Source organism: Symphalangus syndactylus, chromosome 1 (genome assembly GCF_028878055.3).
Source record: "Symphalangus syndactylus isolate Jambi chromosome 1, NHGRI_mSymSyn1-v2.1_pri, whole genome shotgun sequence".
In the NCBI taxonomy this organism is placed as follows: Eukaryota; Metazoa; Chordata; class Mammalia; order Primates; family Hylobatidae; genus Symphalangus; species Symphalangus syndactylus.
Window position 1 is genome coordinate 33,315,028 of NC_072423.2, and position 21,471 is coordinate 33,336,498.

At 35.5% G+C, this 21,471-nt stretch overlaps 1 protein-coding gene across 2 annotated transcripts in view; it reads right to left on the minus strand.

Moving 5' to 3' along the window:
• The window catches only part of DCC (DCC netrin 1 receptor), a 1,203,407-nt gene that overhangs the window by 308,291 nt on the left and 873,645 nt on the right, over nt 1-21,471 (minus strand). For both annotated transcript variants that reach the window (XM_055298749.2, XM_055298754.2), the window contains exons 10-12: nt 17,993-18,141; nt 15,744-15,882; nt 7,657-7,706 (exon numbers count right to left, since the gene is read on the minus strand). In XM_055298749.2, the coding sequence (XP_055154724.2) occupies nt 7,657-7,706; nt 15,744-15,882; nt 17,993-18,141 (338 nt within the window). The remainder of the gene's footprint in view (nt 1-7,656; nt 7,707-15,743; nt 15,883-17,992; nt 18,142-21,471) is intronic.

Below are 21,471 nucleotides of genomic sequence, written 5' to 3' on the forward strand. Positions count from 1 at the left end.
TTTTCACTTAATATATATTATTATTTTAAATTAATTGAGATAAGAAGGTATTTTTGGAGGAAGATGAGGTCCTTCAATTTATGGAGTACGTTGTTCTCATTTGTAATGTTATAATGACATTAAGCAACTTTGAAGAAGTTTTAAAGGTCGTATTTCGCCTAAAATGTTTTTGTAGAAAAAACAATTGGTAAAGCTGTGTTAAACAAATACTTCTCATAGCCTTTAATATCTCCAATAGGAAACCTCCCATATTTCTCACAATTTTTTAAGCCATAGCAACCTTGTTTCTTGGGAAAGTACCATAGGCTGGGCGTGGTGGGTCACGCCTGTAATCTTAGCACTTTGGGAGGCCAAGGTGGGCAGATCACAAGGTCAGGAATTCAAGGCCAGCCTGGACAATATGGTAAAACCCCGTCTCTACTAAAAAAAATAAAAAATTAGCCAAGTGTGATGGCACGCGCCTGTAGTCCCAGCTACTCAGGAGGCTGAGGCAGAAGAATTGCTCGAACCCAGAAGGCGGAGGTTGCAGTGAGCTGAGATCACACCACTGCACTGCAGCCTGGGTGACAGAGCCAGACTCCATTTCAAAAAAAAACAACAAAAAAAAACAAAAAAAAAAACAGAAAAAAGAAAAAGGTAAGTATTCTCTCAAATAGACTTTAGGAAGAGCTGCTCTGAGAAAATGAATGATAGTGTAATACAAAGATATGCTTTGAATTTGCAAATTTGCAGAGTATTCTTTTATTCAACTTAATTACAGAAAGCATTTAAGTTGGAACGATGCATTTATGTTATTTAAAAACTAGTTATCCATTAATTTACTAATTTATTATTCCTCTAATTCATGGTTGATCTTTATTCATTGACTGTACTTTCACTGAAAAGAGAAGTAAACTGTTGAGTTTTTGGAACTTCAAAAAAAGTCTAAGGGCCGGGCATGGTGGCTCACGCTTGTAATCCCAGCACTTTGGGAGGCCGAGGCGGGTGGATCACAAAGTCAGGAGATCGAGACCACGATGAAACCCCATCTCTACTAAAAATACAAAAAATTAGCCGGGCGTGGTGGCGGGCGCCTGTAGTCCCAGCTACTCGGGAGGCTGAGGCAGGAGAATGGCGTGAACTCGGGAGGCGGAGCTTGCAGTGAGCCGAGATTGCGCCACTGCACTCCAGCCTGGGCGATGGAGCGAGACTCCGTTTCAAAAAAAAAAAAAAGTCTAAGAATCAATTAAGCAACTGGTCAGGAGCTATGGTCTAAATTCTGATGGAATATGAGACAAAATTATGTCTTTTACAGTTTCTTTGGAACAATCCTATGTTTATGTTTCTGGTTTCCTCTTACTAAATATGACAGTTGGCTATTTCAGCAGATTTTCTAAAAACAATTTATAAATGTGGAATTTTGGAACAGAAGTATTCTGAAAGCACTGACAATAATGGGAAGTGAGGCATCTCTTCCTAGCCAATTAAAGCATCTGTCTGTATTCTTGAGCACTGATTCATTAAATTTTTCATTTCTCTGTAAGAATGGGGATCTAAAATTGGAAAACTGTTTATTTCTCAATTAAATGAAGCAAAGGGGAAATTAATTTTTTTATGAATTGGTTTCTTTGCTCATTTATAAAGTAAGTCGGGATACAAAAAGTAAAATAGTGGTTGCCAGGGATTCTGTAATTGGGTAGAACTCATCTTCCCAAACTAAAACTTAGTATCTATTCACCAATAACTCCCCATTTCCTCTCACATTCCCACATAAGGAATGTGATTCAGAATTTGCCTTCATGGAGCTCACAGGTGGGTAAGAAAACATGTGAAAGAACGTTCACTTTTCATCTAGCCACACTTAATCTGTTGCAGCCTTTCAAAATTGACATTATTTTCTTGTTGATAAAATAAGAGGGCTGGATAGAGAATCTCTAAAATCTCTTGTGGCTTCAGACACCTATGCCTGTGTGGGGAAATGGGGACTTACTGGTGAATAGATACTAAGTTTTAGTTTGGGAAGATGGAAAATATTCTAGAGATGGAAGCTGGTGATAGATGTACAACAATGTGAATGTACTTACCACATTTAAACTGCACATTTACAAATGCTTAAATTTGTATTTAATTAAAAAAAATACATTAAATTAAAAAATGGTAAATTTTATATAAAGTATGTTTTACCACAATAAAAAAGGATCTATTAAGTGAAAAGATAGGATGGAAGAGATCTGAAGATGAGTTCTACCCAAATTATAGACCAAACACAGTCTTATACTTGAGTCTCATGGATTCTTACAAATTATCTGATTCTAATGTAATATAATCATTTATATCCAGTCTAGTTTTTCCTACAAATTCTAAACAGAAAGACTAGACTGTAAGGCCCCCAGGAAATATTGCCTTCCTTACAATTATGCTCCTACCCCCCACCCTTCCTAAAACTTTCAGTCATAGGCCCCTGGACATTATCTATGCTGAAAAATTACCATGTAATGAATTGATGAAGGAATCAATAACTAAAATAAATATAAGAGATCTACACCTACTTGAATTAAATGGATGGATAACTAGGGCAAATACTATGATCAGGCAGAAATGCTCTGTGTTATGATTGAGGACAAGTGTCAATGTTAAGCTTGTGAGAGTCAACATTATTGTATTTAAATTGTTCATTAATAAGCAAATGCTGGTTCTAGTTTATCTTTAAGTAAATACAATCGTCTGCAGTCTCCCATATGTCCTCTTTCTCTTCATTAAATCCATTTTTTAAACCTACTACATTTGTGAGGAGAGGGCTCAGAGCTCTGGATCCAGGAACTCAGCAGCCAAAGTGTATTTTATAAAGGACTTAGGGAGACACGAAGAAGTATGTTTTTCCATGGGCTGCCTGAGGCCTATGACTCCATACAACATACAAGAGAGAAATGAACATTGACTAGAAGAATGGTGAAAGCAGAGAAGTGGGTCCAGACCCCTTTTCGAAAAGTATGTTTTCAGAGACTGTCACGCAGCAGGGAGGAGTGTGAACTGAAACCCCTTCTGAATAACCAAGAGAAGATAACCCCAATTTCAGAAAAAAAAAGACAAAACTGAATACACACATACACATACCCCAAACACAGAGGATCTGCAATTTAATATCATAACTCACATTTTTTCCATGCCTCCAGCTTTTCCCCATCTCCTCCCTTCCCACTAGGAGTCATATGCAAATGACTCACTCAGCCATCCACTTGGCTATGGACTTGGCTAATAAGAGAAGCATCACTAGCCCAATGACAGAGTATAGAGACTTCAATCAAAATCCAGCAAGTTGCACCACATCCTCAAAAGCATGTCCTTCTGCAGTTATCCCATAATACACTTAGATTTCCTCTGTCTTGTTACACACACACACACACACACACACAAAGAATGTTAAAATATCTGTTAAAAATGATCAGTTTGCTTTGCAGAGTAGGAACTTCCTGTTCTCCTACTGTATAGTTTGTGCATAAAGGAAATCATATGATTGCTGAACTCAGGCTTGAGTTATTTAAGCATGCCAAGTTGTGCTGAAACAAGGGAGAGTGAGACACTTTAAGATGTAGGAAGACACTAGAAACTTTTTCTTCGGTTGCTTTGAAGGCACCATGTACACTATCAGATTGTGATTGACTGAGTACCAGCTTTTAGGAATGCAACAAAAAGACATTCACATAGATGCATCTGGTGTTCAAGAATAAGGATTTCAACAGCAGAGAGGTATGAGGTGATATAATGAGAGGAATCCATCAATTTGCATTTAAAAATCTAAATCTGAACAATGATCTATGCCTCATAATATACTGGGGTTTTTGGGGGAAAGGGGAGTTAATACTTCATTCCTTGCAATCAATCTGTAATGCTCAGTCAATATATATCTGAACTAGTGAGTTGACTGGTATACTGAAATTGATTTGTGTTTTCGCTAATTCTTTAACGGTAAAATGGTTGAGAAAAGATATAATGGTTAGAAACACAGGCACAGATGTTTGAAGCCACAAGAGATTTTAGAGATTCTCTATCCAGCCCTCTCATTTTATCAATGAGAAAATAACGTCAACTTTGAAAGGTTCAACAAATTAAAGTGGCTAGAGGAAAAGTGAACGTTCTTTCACGTTTTCCTACCCAACTGCATGAAAACAAATTCTAGATCACATTCCTTATTATGTATGACATTAAAACAGGTACAGAGTAAGTGTTGAATAAACGAAACTGAGGCACCTGACTTTTCACAGGTTCAAAGAGTTAATAAAAGGACCCAAGCAACTTGAATTCTATCATCCTCTAAACATTATTACTCATCAGAACTTTTAGATTGAAACACAGGGAAGTATTAATATTTGTGCCCCAACATTAGCTCTCTGTATTCTGTAAATGTATCCTTTATGTTCTAGCCAACTAATTAAGTTGTAGTATGTATTTGAAATATATAATAATTGAATCAATAATAATTGAATAATAATTGAATTTCAAATTAAATTCTTAAGGAAATTATTCTTATAAAAAGTTTTCCTAATAAAATGCAACATTTTAAAGTCCATTTCATAAACCATTATCTTTTTGTGGAAAAGATATTATTTCTTGTAACAAAATTTTACTAAGAGAAATAACCATCTCATTATGACCCAGTTTTACTTGACATGTAATATGTGTAAGTCAAGCCATTACTACAACAAAAAAAATTGTGTTCATAGTTAACTTGTAGAAAAGGAATCTAATCTGTTCTGCTATTACAGCTTTGTAAAAATATTCTACCATACTGGGTTTTCAAGAATGATACAGTAAGAGAATTTTGTTCTTGGTTCCATTATCTAGATGTGTAAAGACTTCTCTGCTTAATTATTATGGAACATGATTTCTGGGTCCAGTTGGCTTATGGGTGACCAAAACCTTAACGAGTACCTAGATTGTGATCATGTGTCTTATAACGACCCCTCAGTTTTATGTACAGAGATCCTAATAATCTTTCTGCAAAAATGTTAGTTGCACCAAGTTATTACATTTACTGCCAATAAAAAATCAATTGTGCTCTATATTTACAAATATGATATAGAATAAGTTTTCAAAGTGTGTTCTCTTCCATCTTAAAATCCCAAGTAAAATAAATTACGTAAAAAATTCATGAATTGAGCATGGTCACTCATGCCTGTAATCTCAGCACTTTGTGAGGCCAAGGTGGGAGGATAGCTTGAGGTCAGGACTTTGATACCAGCCTAGGGAACACAGTGAGACCTTGTCTTTCAAAAAACACAAAAATAAATTAGCCAGTCATGGTGGTTGCATGCCTGTAGTACCAGCTATGCTAGAGTCTGAGTCAAGAGGATCACTTGAGCCTAAGAGTTCAAGATTACAGTAAGTCATGGTTGTGTCACTGCACTCCAACCTGGGCAACAAAGCAAGACCTTGTCTCTAAAATACAAAAAAAATAAAAACACCTTGGAATTCTGTTAGTATTAAAAAAAACACATTATTTATTCAACTATAATGTTTCTTTTTAACTACAGTTTGCTCCTTGAAATGGCAACAGTCAGGGGTAAATATTAATATATTTTAAAACTTTTCATCTATTTCAAAGAAAAGACAAATATCAAAATAGAATATTACGTTTGCCTTTGTCTGAATCAATACACTGAGAAGGCAAAAAGTGGTGTTTTGATCATCCAGTTTCTTTTCTCTTGAAAACAGTCCAAGATAAAAATTTATAATTCATAATTTCTTAGAAGCTATGAAATAAGATCAGAGAGAGGAAAAAGAGAGAGAGAGTGTGACTTTCCAGTGCCTGGGCATACGATTTTCATTCTGAAAAGTGAATGAACAATTTAAAATTTCTAGCCGTGCAATGCTCCAGATATCAACTAAAAGAGGATAGAAGCAGAAGTGTTTGTATTTGCTTGCTGCAAGCAAGCAAATTAGAGAAGAGTAAAAGCTGTGATATTTGTGTGTGTATATGTGTATATATGTGTGTGTGTGTGTGTGTATACATATGTAATATATATAGTCAATTTTTCAATCCAGGAATTCCCTCTTCAGTAAAGTACATCCGTATTCAAATACAGTTAGCATTCAGGGTCATTCAGTAATGCCTTATACACATTTCAGATGAAAACATTCATCTTTTCCTGGAGTACACTCTTAAAGGGTATGAACACACAAACACAAAATAGCTTGTATATCAATTTCTATATTCTGTCCTGGAGGAAAAATATAAAGAGAGTGAGGATTCTAATAATGATGAATTGTTAAACAAGAGACACTACAATACGTTTTCCAAATTTCATTCATTAACAACATACAATAATTGTAAAAATCTACTTGACTTTGACTTGGCAATCTCTTAATTTAAGTGGCGCATCTATAAAGCAGTGTTGTTGCAGATAAAAATGTCATTTGTAGGGTTATGTTAATTTTTTATTATTTTCCTTTAGCTCATTTTTTCCACTAAGTTCAGTTATTTTCTTCTAATTTTATGTTTGCTTTAACAGTTCTTATCCAATATACTGCCTAAAAGTATAAGAGAATAACGCATTCACTTGCTTCAAAAGATAAATTCATTTGACTGAGACAGATCCAATTAACATCACAAGATATGGCTTCATCATAGATTTTTTACAAAATATGACAAGGCATTTGCACATGGAATGAAGGAATCACTATTAAGTCAGATTCATCGCATACGTTTTACTATTACTTTCTCATGATAAGTCAATAAGGAAGATAGTAATTCTTATGATACTTAAACATACAAAGAGGTTTGCTAAGGTTGAAAACTTTGCTAAGACCAAATAGTTATGAAAAGAGAAAGCTAGAATTAAAACCCAGAGTATGACTTTTTCTAAGACCCATATCATTTCTCTGCTGTCTCCCAGAGCTTAGAAATCATTTAGGCCAGTTTCCTCACACGAGAAGGAACTAACCGGAGCTCCAGGCATAGTGGCCAGGTGGTGACAGGGTCAAACCAGGCGAATCCTCATTTGTTATACTCTACTAGGTGGCCTTGGCTTATTTCCAACCCTGAGTGACTTGAAATAATGACTTGTTTCTAGAAAACTGACTTCTGGCATTAGGCTACTTCAGCAATACTAGCCTAAGTTGAGCTCTTTTGGAAGTCATAGCAACATTCCGGGCCAGGAAAGTACTAACAACTAGGTAATATCGCTACATAAATATAACTGTATTGAAGTTCAATAATGGCCTTCAATGACTACATTTATAAAGGAAGAATGAGGATGATGATGAAATATTCAATTCTAAGCAATGTGTTAGGAAACAGTCTTTCTTTCTCCTAATTATTTCAATTTCCTCATCTAGCACATTATCACAGCTATATGATAGACTGGTGAACATAGACGAAGCAGATGTCTTTGTTTCCTTAAGGAATAGCCTTTGACCACTAAAACATTTACAAAATCAATGTTTGTTTAATGTTTGTAAATCAAAATATTTGTTTAGAAGTAGACAAATATTTCATTTAATTTACTTAAGTCTGATGGAAGAGGATGTGGGACCAATGTCACTTGCTGTGTTGTTCCACGACATTTCTTCACATGGAAGCCACTACCCTGTACTCAAGATGGCAGTTGGGTGAGTGAAGGTTATACATGATGGGTAATCATGATAGGTAATGGAGTAGTGAACGTTTAGCCAACTTACTCTTGAATTGACCACTTCCAAGGAGACGTTCTGAGGCGGGGCACTTGGCACTAAAAGGAATCAAAGAAATTGTCACAGTTACTGCCAAAATCTTGAAAGAAAAATACCACGTGTCTAGTAAAAAGAGAGTGTGTTTTTTTTTATATAGTTTATAATGATAATTAGGTAGGTTAGCCCAGGTAGTACTTCAAAAATTTTTGGAGAGATGAAAAATAACTGTATTTGTCTATTTTTTTTTTTCTCATTTGGCAAGCCAGTTAACTTACCTATGTAGGGAGCCCCCAAAACTGTTACACAAGAGAACGTGGGCAGTGATACCAAACACCACCATTTAATTACAGCCCTCTTGTGATAACTTTCCCAGAGAAACCAATAAAAACACACAGGAGATTTCTTAGAGTAGTTTTAAAGGCTTAAGATATTGTGCATTTCAGAATCTGCATAATTTTATGATAAAATATGTCATTCTAATGGTCACACAGGTTTCTTAATTCCTGTAATGCAATCTTTATTAGCTCTTAAAAAGTGAAGAGAAGAAATACTTCTCAGTTCTTTTAGCTGCGTAAAATTAAACCTTATGTGATAAATACAAGTAGGTTGCAAATAGCACTTGATGAGTCAATTCTATTAGCAAAGGAGCAGTATATTTTTCTTTGTAGACTTTCTAGGTACAGTATTTTGTTTTTCTTGCCTGCATTTTTATTTAACTACACCTTTATAGAAGGAAGAACATATACAGCTTTCTTTTAATACTTACAATAAATATTTACTCTACCAAAAAAGTGAATATTCTATCATGTGAGTGCTTTAAAAACAACCACTTATTGAATGGCTCTTACATGTCAGGAACTACTCTAGATGTCTGGGATGAAAAATAAATGAAATAAAGCTTTTTGTCCCATAATAGGAATAGAAGTAGCATTCAATAAATTGTTAACACATATTAATCTATAAAGTGAGTAGTCCCTATCCTTGTTCCTCACAAATAGATGAGTTTAATAGAAAAGTTCTCAGGCATTTTCAAGAATCTAAGGGCCATTTTTGACATCTTTCCCCTTCTTTTACTAGAATTTGGAAAAAAAAATCTATGTTTTTCTATGGAGTACTTACATCTGATGATGAATTTATTTATGCCATACTCTGAATTTATCTTCCAAATAGTAATTATCATGAAGACATGATGTGTCACTGATTAATCTTTTATCTTTCAAACTAACATTCAATTAATATTTACTGAATTAATGATTGAATAAGCAAATGAGCACTTACTTATATAGTTCCTAGACCTTTCTGGGAATAATGGGAAATGCAATCTTTTTTTTTTTTTATTTTGATTTTGAACTTCTGATCTTAGTGCCTGATGAAGGTTGCAGCCAATGTAGTTTCTGACAAAATGCTCATCTGCTTGTTTTTCACGAATTAACTCAGCAAGTATTCTTTCAAAAATATTCCACAATTTATAAAATGTTAATTTTTTGAGGTTCGTATTCTGATTTTAAAATTAAATACAGAATGTAACCCCAATAAGGAAAAAGGTATTTATTCATTTTGATGTTGTATCACCAGTATCAAGAAGAGATTAAGGCATATGGTGCACACTCAGTAAATAGTTGCTGAATAAATACATTAATAGAAAGTTTATAAATTCCAATAAAAATGGTTCCATATTCAGGGTTTGGTCCCAAGTTTTGTTTTGTAAATTTACTTTTAAGTTAAAGTATAAATTGTACTCGTATTATTTATTTATTATTTATTCTATTCTAAACATTATAATTACTGACATAAAAATTACAGTTTAGTTTTTTAAATTGAAGTACCATTTGAAGAATAACATGCTCTATATCATATAATTTCACAAACTTCCAAAAGTGTTATCCTTTAAAAGCAAAGTTTGGAAATAATGTCTTAATATTAAGTGATATTGAGTCACTTTTTTTTTTTTTCGAGATTGAGTCTCGCTCTGTCACCCAGGCTGGAGTGCAGTGGCACCATCTCGGCCCACTGCAGTCTCCCGGGTTCACATCATTTTCCTGCCTCAGCCTCCCAAGTAGCTGGGACTACAGGTGCCCACCACCACGCCAGGTTAACTTTTGCATTTTTAGTAGAGACGGGTTTCACCATGTTGGTCAGGCTGGTCTCGAACTCCTGACCTCGTGATCCACCCGCCTCGGCCTCCCAAAGTGCTGGGATTGCAGGAGTGAGCCATTACGCCTGGCTGAGTCACTTCTTAAACATGAAAGAATATTTCTAGTTTATATTTAATATTGTAATACTGACATGTCATGCTATATGTTTCTAATAATATTACACTCACTTTTTGATCAGTTAGTATCCAAACATAATATCAATTACTAACTGAATTTTTGATAGATAATTGAATTTTGGAAGAAAGAGAAGGTAACATTTATCATGCGTTTTGTTGTAGGTACTGTTCTAGCTGATATGCAACCCTTAAATGTCACTTTGAGTTTACAAGTGGCATTTAATTCCTTATTTCTAGAAAGCCAAGAAAACTTTAAGAGGATAGATATATATGTGTTCTTCTTTTTGTAGCTACCACAATTTTATAAGCATCAAGGCTGTTTTCTGTATTAAGAATTGAAAGGCAGGCTGGGCATGATGGCTCACACCTGTAATCCCAGCACTTTGGGAGCCCGAGGCAGGTGGATCACTTGAGGTCAGGAGTTCGAGACCAGCCTGGCCAATATGGTGAAACTCCATCTCTATTAAAAATACGAAAATTAGCCGGGCGTGTGGGTACACTCATGTAGTCCCAGCTACTCCAGAGGTTGAGGCAGGAGAATCGCTTGAACCTGGGAGGTGGAGGCTGCAGTGAGTTGAGATTGTGCCACTGCACTCCACCCTGGGCAATAGAGTGAGACTCTGTCTCAAAAAAAACAAAACAAAACAAGAATTGAAAGGCAATAAAATAAAATTCTGCTAAAAGTCCTTATGTAATGGTATTGAGGTAGTTTTTCTATATTTTTTTACAGTGCACATTTCTTCTCTAACTTTCCACTGATAGCACACTGGCTATTCTTGTCATATCAGGGAGGAGAGTAGAGAATTTTTTCTACAGTATTTTTAGTTATCAGTTCCTACTCCCTCCTTCTCACTATCAATTTCCATATTATTTGGAGATAAATAGATACAGTAGATGCCAGGGCTAGGTGAAAGTGAAGAGAATCCATATCGATTGTTCTTTTCTATATTTGTCTTCCCAAGATGCTTCTTGTTTCATGAGGCAGAAGTGAAAGAACACTTTTCTCTTCAAAATGTCAAATAATTTATTATTTATAATAAATAGGTCCATTCAAGCCAATCAGAGGTGGGGCTGGAAACTTCCCTCAATATGGAGAAGGATGCTGGCTTGAAACTCATGGATATGAGGTATTTTGTAGGACAGATCAAGTTCCCATAATTGTAAATGAGTCTCCAAAGGCACAGGCACTTCAATTCCTCCCCTCAGCAAATGTACGCTGCCATGTACACACAATTTATAGACCAAAATAATTCTTATTTATTTGAGAGAGAATCTTTCTCTGTTGCCCAGGCTGGAATGCAGTGGTGTGATCTAGGCTCACTGCAACCTCCGCCTCCCGGGTTCAAGTGATTCTCCTGCCTCAGCCTCCCGAGTAGCTGGGGTGACAGGTGTGCACCACCATACCTGGCTAACTTTTTAATTTTTATTGGAGACAGAATTTCACCATGTTGGCCAGACTGTTCTCGAACTTCTGGCCTCAAGTGATCTACCCACCTCAGCTTCCCAAAGTTCTGGGATTACAAGTGTAATTACTGCCTGGCAGTAATTCATTTTTATTTTATTTTATTTATTTTTATTTTTGAGACAGAGTGTCGCTCTGTCACCCAGGCTGGAGTGCAGAGGCATGATCTCGGCTCACTGCAAGCTCCACCTCCTGGGTTCATGCCATTCTCCTGCCTCAGCCTCCCGAGTAGCTGGGACTACAGGCTCCCGCCACCACGCCCGGCTAATTCTTTGGTATTTTTAGTAGAGAGTGGGTTTCACCATGTTAGGATGCTTTCGATCTGACCTCGTGATCCGCCCACCTCGGCCTCCCACAGTGCTGGGATTACAAGAGTGAGCCACCATGCCTGGCCAGTAATTCATACTTAATTATAAGCATTTTCCTTTAAAGGCACTTATCATAGAATAAAAGAAACATGTTTCCACATTGAATCTTGCCTCTGAATTTACTAGCTTATGTGGTCTGGCTCTGCTGCTTACTACCTTTTGTGAACTCTTTCTGACTTAGTTTTGTCATCTGTAAAGTAGGGAAAATTACAGTAGTATTGTGAGGATGAAAAGTAAATGCAAAGTACTTGGATCAGAGCCTTCCATTAGTAAGTATTCAAGAAATATTAATAACATTCATAAAAATAATAAGCACATTCTTATATTGCCTATGAAATCAGGTCCTTATGCATTTGGACACAGGACAAGCTGGCATGGAAACTTTCAATGGTTCATTCATTCATAAAAGCTCTTAGTGACTTACCTATGCCAACTAGTGCAAGAGACAGTATTTTGGAACAAACTGGCAAAATTAGTTAGATGACCATATGCTGTATAATCTCAATGGTGTGAAAAAAAATGGCTCATTGTGGCTGGGCGCAGTGGCCTACGCTTGTAATCCCAGCACTTTGGGAGGCCGAGGTGGGTGGATCACGAGGTCAGGAGATCGAGAACATCCTGGCTAACACGGTGAAACCCCGTCTCCACTAAAAATACAAAAAAATAGCCGGGCGAGGTGGCGGGCGCCTGTAGGCCCAGCTATGCGGGAGGCTGAGGCAGGAGAATGGCGTGAACCCCAGGGGGCGGAGCCTGCAGTGAGCCGAGATCGCGCCACTGCACTCCAGCCTGGGTGAAAGAGCGAGACTCTGTCTCAAAAAAAAAAAAAAAAAAAAAAAAATGGCTCATTGTAAACCAATGGTTTTCTAGGTGGAGGAATTTGAATAAAAAATAAGGTTTCTACGGAATTTGAATAAAAAATAAGGTTTCTACTCAGAAAATAAAGCCGAGCTAAATTAGAGATGACAGCTTATCCGGATAAAGATCTTTACAAGCATCCCAGTAGAACAGGGAGAAAGAACATAAAGTAATGAAATTGGAAGAAATGTATTTACACTTAACTTTTGCTTTTTTTTTAATTTTTCTATGCCTCAATATATTTTTTACGGTAAGACTCCTGATATGAAAAGAATTATTATGTTCTCTATAATACAGATGCATTTAGACACAGTCATATATTAAATTAATATATTAAATTAGTTCCACAAATGGGAAATCCTAAAGATAAGCCTTTGCATACAGAAATTTGCACAGTTTTGACTGAGCTGTCTAATTAATTCAATAAATATTTACTCAGGAGGAATACAGAGATGAATATAACAGCATCCTTCATATTTAGGGGCATGTAATATTAATATAATGAGAAAAAGTGAAGTGCACATTGGTAGAGATAATGTTTATTAAACACTTAAATGTCATACACTTTGTTAGATGTTTACACAGAACAGCCCATTTAATTTTCACAACATTCACCTGTTACAAGATACACAAAGTTAACGAAGAAGAGTGCTCCACGACTGAAGACTGGGAAGCAGGTGACTATTAAATGTGATTAAATACAACTCAATGTGATATATGACCTCAGCATGCACAGCTTCAGTACAGTGGAGAAGACATGAGATTGAAGTAGACAGAAAGGAACTGGATAATAAGGAAGTGAAAGCCAAGAGCCACAGATTTGTGTTGGACATGAAAAGAGATGAGTTGATTGTAAAAATGAATGCAAATGAGCTCACGGTGTCCACTCTAAGAAGCTTATAAAGCCCTTGCTATCTCCTTTCAGTGCATTTGAGAGAGAGAATTTGGTGTCCTTTGCACAGTGATGTTTACTGGGGTTAGGGACACGAAATTCTTTTTTTATACTGACAGACATTTTCTAAGTCCTAAACATTGTAACACCTCCAGAAGATAATTCTTGGACTAATGAATAATAATCTATCTTTCTCACTTATGACATTTAAAACCAAAGTGGAGAATAAGGCCCCAGTATTACAGCTCAGAGTGTGAATGAAATCTACATAAATTATGTAAAATATTCACTTTCATTTGTTTTTCTTTTATTTTTATAATTATAAGTTGTGAAGTAATTTATTCTACCAATAAATATTCTGTTCTGTCTTCAATAACAGAATTGGATGGATGGGCATAAGAATTACATTAAAAATGATACCAAAGTGGTATTACATATAAAATACATTTTAAAGTTGAATTTGCAAATGAGCATTATTCCTGTGTTCTCTTTGTCCTGTCCTTAATAATATGCATGCCCTTCCTCATTTCATTGATTTTGTGTGAAATGTATACCCAGGTACTTTCCCAGATTAAACAACAATAGATCTGTCAAGAAATCACAAGCTAAAGTCATTTTTTAATTAAAAAGATAAATAATTTATAGAATTAAACACACCAAATGGAAACTGTTGCTGAAAAGAGCTAGCTTGTAGCCTTTTTTAATATTCACAAGGGCCTATCTCTACATTTCTGCACCTGCCTGAGTTTTCATTGGCCCCACATCATATACTTTGACGTATTTTATTTTTACTTTTTATCAAATTTCCCAACCTTTCATGATCATCTAGCAGTTAGGTGTCTAGTTTCCCCTGGCTATTACTTTGTCAAATTTATTCTGTTTATTAAGATTTATTCCTCTCTTTTATGGCATTAAAAAACAGGTCTAGCCTGGGCAACAAAGTGAGACCCTGCCTCTGCAAAAAATAAAAATATTAGCTGGCTGCTGTGGCCTATGCCTGTAGTTCCAGCTACTGGGGAGGCTTTGGCAGGAAAATCCCTTGAGGCTGGGTGCAGTGGCTCACACTTGTAATCCCAGCACTTTCTGAGTCCAAGGTGGGTGGATCACTTGAAGTCAGGAGTTCGAGACCAGCCTGCTCAGCATGGTGAAACTCTGTCTCTACTAAAAATATAAAAACTAGCCGGGGGTGGTGTCATGCACCTGTAATCCCAGGTACTCAGGAGGCTGGAGGCAGGAGAATCACTTAAACCCGAGAGGTGGAGGTTGCAGTGAGCTGAGATTGCACCACCGCATTCCAACGTGGGTGACAGAGTGAGACTCCGTTTCCAAAAAAGGGAAAGAAAAGAAAAGTCCTTGAGCCCAGGAATAAAGGGGATAGTGAAGCACAATTGTGTCACTGCACTTCTTGTCTCAAATGTGTATGTCTATGTCTATTCTTCCATTTAGTAGGCAACATACACATTTTTCATGCTCAATTTTAATACTTTAAATTTTAATATCAGCTTATTTGGCCTGATTCCTATTGATATATTTTCTAATTAAGAGGTAAATATAGGGGGATTGTCTATCATTTACACCTTTAATCATCTGCACACTTTTAAATAGGGGAATAAAACATGCCAATCAAAATTAGTCCACACATGCACAAATGCGTTTGTATTAGAACAGTTAAAGAAATAAAAAATACACAAAATAATTTTAGCTCTCAGTCAATAGTCACATTTTGAGGATTACCTATTAGTATATACTGACTCAAGAGTATATGTATATGCATACACATATATACATATGTATTTATTTAATTTGGAGAAAGGGTCTCACTCTGTTGCCCAGGCTGGAGTGCAGTAGAACAATCACAGCTTACTGCAGTCTTGAACTCCCAGGCTCAAGTGATCCTCCAGCCTGAGCCTCCCAAGTAGCTGGGATCACAGGTGCATGCCACCATATCCAGTTAATTTAAAAAAACATCATTTACAGAGGTAGGGTCTTACTATGTTGCTCAGGTGGCTCTCGAACTCCTAGGCTCAACTCATCCTCCTGCCTCAGTCTCTTAAAGTGCTAGGATTACCTGTGTGAACTACCACACCCAGCTGGGAGTACATATCTTGATAGAAAGTTTACATTTAACTGTAATAGTCCATAAAATTTTAGTCAGGAAGCCTTGAAAATGGAATCTATGATATATGTGCAATATTATGTCATTATTGTAGCAAATATGTAAAAAGAGTTTCACTGTTTTTAACTTACCGTCAGAAAGTGTAACCACTGTTATATCATCAGTAGATACTCCCGGACCATAGCGATTATAAGCCAAGAATCGAAGACTATATTCGGTGAATTTTTTCAGGCCTTCCAGTTTATAAGATAGTCCATCAACTTCTATATTCTGGAGACATAAAACACCAAAACTGTTATCAAGGAAGCACATTAAAGTAGAAATGGCACTCATTCTGTGCAATCAGTGAATTGGACATTAGACTCTTACAAACTATGCTCCAGCCTTCTAATGAGCTATAAAACCTACCTTGTGACACAGACTCCCCCACTAAAAACCAACTACTCTGTAGACTCCTTGTTAAAACAGCACATACTATTTTTACAGTCATTAAGTTCCAGTTTATTTAACACTACTCAATATACTGAATGGTTAGGGTTATTCTACCCACACCTAAACCCTCACAGGCAGATGGCAGCTTATAACGCCACAGGAACAGAGATTTTCTCCTGTACTCAAAATGGAATAATTCACCAAGAAATAATAGATTTTGTGCTTCTCTTGCTGAAATATACCCAGAGCTCTTGAAACTGTCAGACACTTTACCACAATTTTTATCTCCCAAAATGCTGTTAGATTGGTTGAAGTTATTTGAGCATCTCATGGCTGCAGTAAATGAGCTACTGGAGGTAAAGGTCACTGAGGAATCAGATCTTCACACTCACATCTATCTTGGATGATGCTGGTTTTGAATTTATTTAAATTGGTTGGCAAAATGCATTGAAGAGCTAAAATATATAGAAAGGCAGATAAAACAGAAAGTTGAAAAAACAAGAGCTAAAAATAGCTTGAAGATAGCAAGAAAAAAAATACAACCCATGATTACATAGGAGGAGCTCTTGTAATGCTTATCTTATAGTATAATTTGGGACTGGGCTTGAGCTATTTTTGAATAGAAAATATTTCTTATTTTTAAATAAAAATTCTGATCATGTAGTTTATGTGGAAGAAGGAAGGCCATTCAATGCTTGACAAGCTTCACAACAAATAGTAAGAACTCCCATATCCTGTGGCCAATTTTTGATTTAACTATTGAATATACACTTGTCTGTACATATTTTCCTACATGAAGTTGAGAATCTGGAAGTAAATACTTCAATAGTCATACATATATATGTATTATATATGTATATGCATATATGTATTATATATTTTATATGTGTTATATATGTATTATATATGTACTATATGCATATGTATGTATAATACACGTATATGTATACATATATATTATACATGCATTATATATGTATACATATATATTATACATGCATAATATATGTATTATATACATATATGTATATAAAATATATGCGTATATAATACATATACGTATTATACATATTATATACGTAAATAATACGTATACATATTATACGTATTATATATGTAAATAATATGTATACATATTATACGTATTATATATAAAATACGTATATGTATTATATACATATATATGTATTATACATGTATAATACATATATGTATACCTATGTAATATATATATTATATAGGTATACATATTATATATACACATATATATGAAACTCAGAAATTCTATTTTTAACGTGCGTGTGTGCATGTATCACAAGGAAAACGAAAGAATTTTTCAGTTTCATGTGTCTCCCTAAAGACCTTATTACTTTTAGTTTACCTGAACAACTAATTTACTTCTTTTCACGTGTCTATGCTAACCATTGGGTAGGAGCAAAATGTAAGGAGGAGGAGACTAGGCTTCTCAGATTAAGTTCTTCTGAAAACATTAAAAAATGATAGGTCACATCCTGATGATGGAAGGGAGTTAGATATAATATAAATGTATTAGAACGAAAAAAGCAGTTTGACGAACGCCATTGACTAGGAGGGCAATCACCCCTTAGTCTAAGGAATAAAAATGCAAATGCCTTCCATGACCAGGTGAGTTAATACAAATCTGGTTGCCCACACAGGCCAGGCCACTGCAGACTCAAACAAAAAATTGGCATCCTTTCTATTGACATCACTTTATTGCCCATTTACCTCTTACCACCAGAATTTAATTAAATTGTGTAAAGTTTCCAACAACAAGTGCTTTAAAACTAATAAGCTTTTCAATGAATGTGCTAAACACTGGGCTGTATCAAGAGCTTGCGGGTCTCTTCCTATTTCTCCAGCCCTAGAGCTATCCAATGGATGGAAACATTCAACAGATGGAAGCGGTGTAGTCTATTCCTTCACCTACCTGTTCTTTTCCTGTGGACACCTCAGTGCAGAACAATCTGTAACCTTGGACTGGACCATTTGCATAGGCAGGGGGTTCCCAGGTAATAAGAACTGAGGTAGGTGAGGTAGATACAGCTTGCAGGTTTTCTACTGGCCCTGGAACTTGCACTGTATAAAAATAAATAAATAAATAAATAAATAAATAAATAAATAAATAAATGTGATTAGGATGAGTGGGTTTTCTTTCTCAAAACAAAATTACACTTTTACAGTTCAATAAAATTCTAGGAGTATGTATTTTAAAATAATATGGAATAAGAATATTAAAATATAAACTCTGGAAACTTTAGAATCACTTCATTTTAAAATTCATAAGAAAGCTTATATTAACCGAAATTGCCTATTTTATTTTACATTTAAAGAAACTGGTAAAGGAGTATAAGTGACTAAGATAATGGCAGCAAAGAGTGGGATTCTGCATCTAAATTCTTAGTCTGAGAAATTTGCCACTATGTCTTTGCCTGCATATGGCTAATAACTGCAGAAGGAAAAGAGAAAGTACATTTGGAGTACTTGTACATTATGGTTCTACTTATAATTAAAATAGGTCACACAGCTATGGATAATTTACCACATTGTCTTTATTTAAGTTAGAGTTTTAAAATCTTGCCTGATTCTGGGTTCATTAAATGAATTTTAGCATTTCATTTTCAATTCCACTTTTTAGTATTACATTTTCTCTTATTATTGTTACTTTACGTAAGAAGGATAAATAACTTGTCTGCTAATGAAATTAGACAGCACAGATCCACAATCGTTTACCTAAAACACTTTTTTTTTTTTTTTTTCAGAGACAGAGTCTTGCTCTGTTTCTCAGGCTGGAGTGCAGTGTCATGATCACATCTCACTGCAACCTTGAACTCCTGGGGTCAAGCAATCCTCCTGTCTCAGCTTCCTGAGTGGATAGGACTACAAGCATGCACCACCATGACCAGCTACTTTTTATTTTTATTTTTTGTAGATACTGGGTCTCACTATGTTGCCCAGGACAGTCTTGAACTCCTGGAAAGCGATCCTCCTGCCTTGGCATCCCGAAGTGCTGGGATTACAGGTGTGAGGCACCACACCCAGCCCAGGTATCTTACGATTTTGAAACTTTTAGATTTTAGAAAAGTAACATGGTATCTGTGCAGGTTTTTTTTTTTTTTTTTTTCCCTAATGGGGTCTTTAGTAGCACCCTGTTAATCAAATGTAAGTATATATTTGCAGTAAAGCATGTGATACTCACATCAAATTGATTACATTGTTAATCAAATGTAACTAAATATTGGCAGTAAAGCATATGATATTCATGCCAAATGGGCTTATTAAAGACTATGAATATCATAGCATGAGTCAGGCCAGGTTCAGATGCAGAACGAGTTAACAAAAAGCTTCCATTTTGATTCTTTGCAAATTTTGTATTTGTTTATAATTTTGTATTCCTGTATATGGACCTGTATATGGCTTGTAAATGGTAAATGCAATGGCCACATTATGGTTACCTAAAATCAATAAATGATATCACCATTGCAAGTTTAACTACAGCCTTACTTAATAATACTGTCTGTGTATTTTCCCCAGCCTTGGATAACACCTAGCTTTGGACAGATATACATTGTAGGCCTGTAATACAGTTCTGAGAGTTTGAACTTCCACAAAAATGGCATAGGAAAAACTGACTGGCGTGTATCTGTTGATACACTTCTTAGATCAGCATGGAAACTAACAGCATATCTCTGCATCATTTTTCAAGATTTGTTCCATGGAACCCAGGCCCCTTATGGTACCAATGCTCATACATTCATTTGGAATAATATTTCTATTCATGGCAGAACATGTATTGATGTTACCTTCACATATTTCTCACCAGTCCCGGAATCTTGAGATGTCTTGTTCTTAACAATCGTATTTTTTTATCTTAAAAAAATTATTGTTTTTTTTCCTTTTTGCCATTAAAAAAGTATTAAATAATTTAAAACCAAACGAAATTTTAAGAATAAGGATAGTGCATAGAACAACCATGTTTCCTTTATCCAGATTTACCTATTGTCAACACTTTGAAATATATATACCAAAATATTCCTCTCTATATAATTAGATACACACACACACACACACACAAAGACAGAGTATCTAATCAGAATAAGCTACCCAAATCATTTCTCCCTAATCCTACTTTAGTGCATATTTCTTAAAAATAAATGTCTATATGAATAGTATAGTTATCAACTTCAGTGAATTTAATATTAACACAATACTTTTATCTAATCTTCATCTGCATTTTGGTTATATTAACTGACCAATAATGTCATTTGTGTAGCACTCCCCTCACCAATTCAGGATCCAGCTTAGGGTCAGATTTTGTTGCCATGTCTTTTCAGGCTGCTGTGAGTTGGAACAGTACTAAATACATTGACTTTCAGGCAATTGATATTTTTAAAGAATCTAGCCCCTTTTTATAAATAAAATGTTCATCATTTTGAATATGTCTTTGTCTCATATTAGACTTAGGTTATGCATTCAGACAAATGAAATGTAAATGATGTCTGTTCTCAGGGCATCACATCCAGAGGCACAAGCTCTCTCTCTGCCCTCATTTATGATCCCAGAACTGAGTACTTGGCCAAGTAGAATTTGAAGGTCCCCTATGCCTTCCCAGACCTCTACTCTACCACTTACAACTAATAAGCAACCCATGGGGAGATAACGTTAGGACCATATAAATATGCTTGTTATCAACATTTCCCATAGACTTAGCATCTACTAATGGTTCTTCTTGATGGAGTCAATTTCTAGCATGGTGGTTACAAAATAATGATTTTTGTTTCCTATTCCAGCATTCCTTTCTCTACATTTACTTGTTGACACTTAGCATTTGACTATAAGTCCATATTTTTCTCCTTTGTGAATCTTTTATTTCAATGGACACAGGGATTCCTTTTTATAATCTATAATTCATTATTGTCCTTAATTATATTGGTGTTCAAATTTACCCAGATTCAACTAGGGAAGCTCTTTTTAATAGTTTTTCTCTGTCCCTGTGACATGCCCCATCATTTAATGGAGTATCTCTTTTCTTTTTGGCATAATATGTTCCAAGCTCATCTTGATCTTGCCTCAGCTCTAGAAAAAGACATTCCTTCAAGGTTTTTTGGTTCTTTTAGTGGGGAATGGTATAAAGACAAATATTTGAATCCTAGGTGTCTAAGTTGCTACTTGAGTGCATTTGCTTCTAGGTCTTTTTGGTGAACAGAGCTAAGAAACATGTGTGCATGCATACATATGTGCACACATATATTTACACAAACATCTATATACATATATACAGATAGCACATCTGTTTCACGACTCCAAAGTAATGCATCCCATTCCAATCCATCTCTACTGGGTTTTGTCTTGCTCTCCTCATTCCTCTTTGATGTATTATTTCACAGAAAGAACCCTTACTCCTAGAGA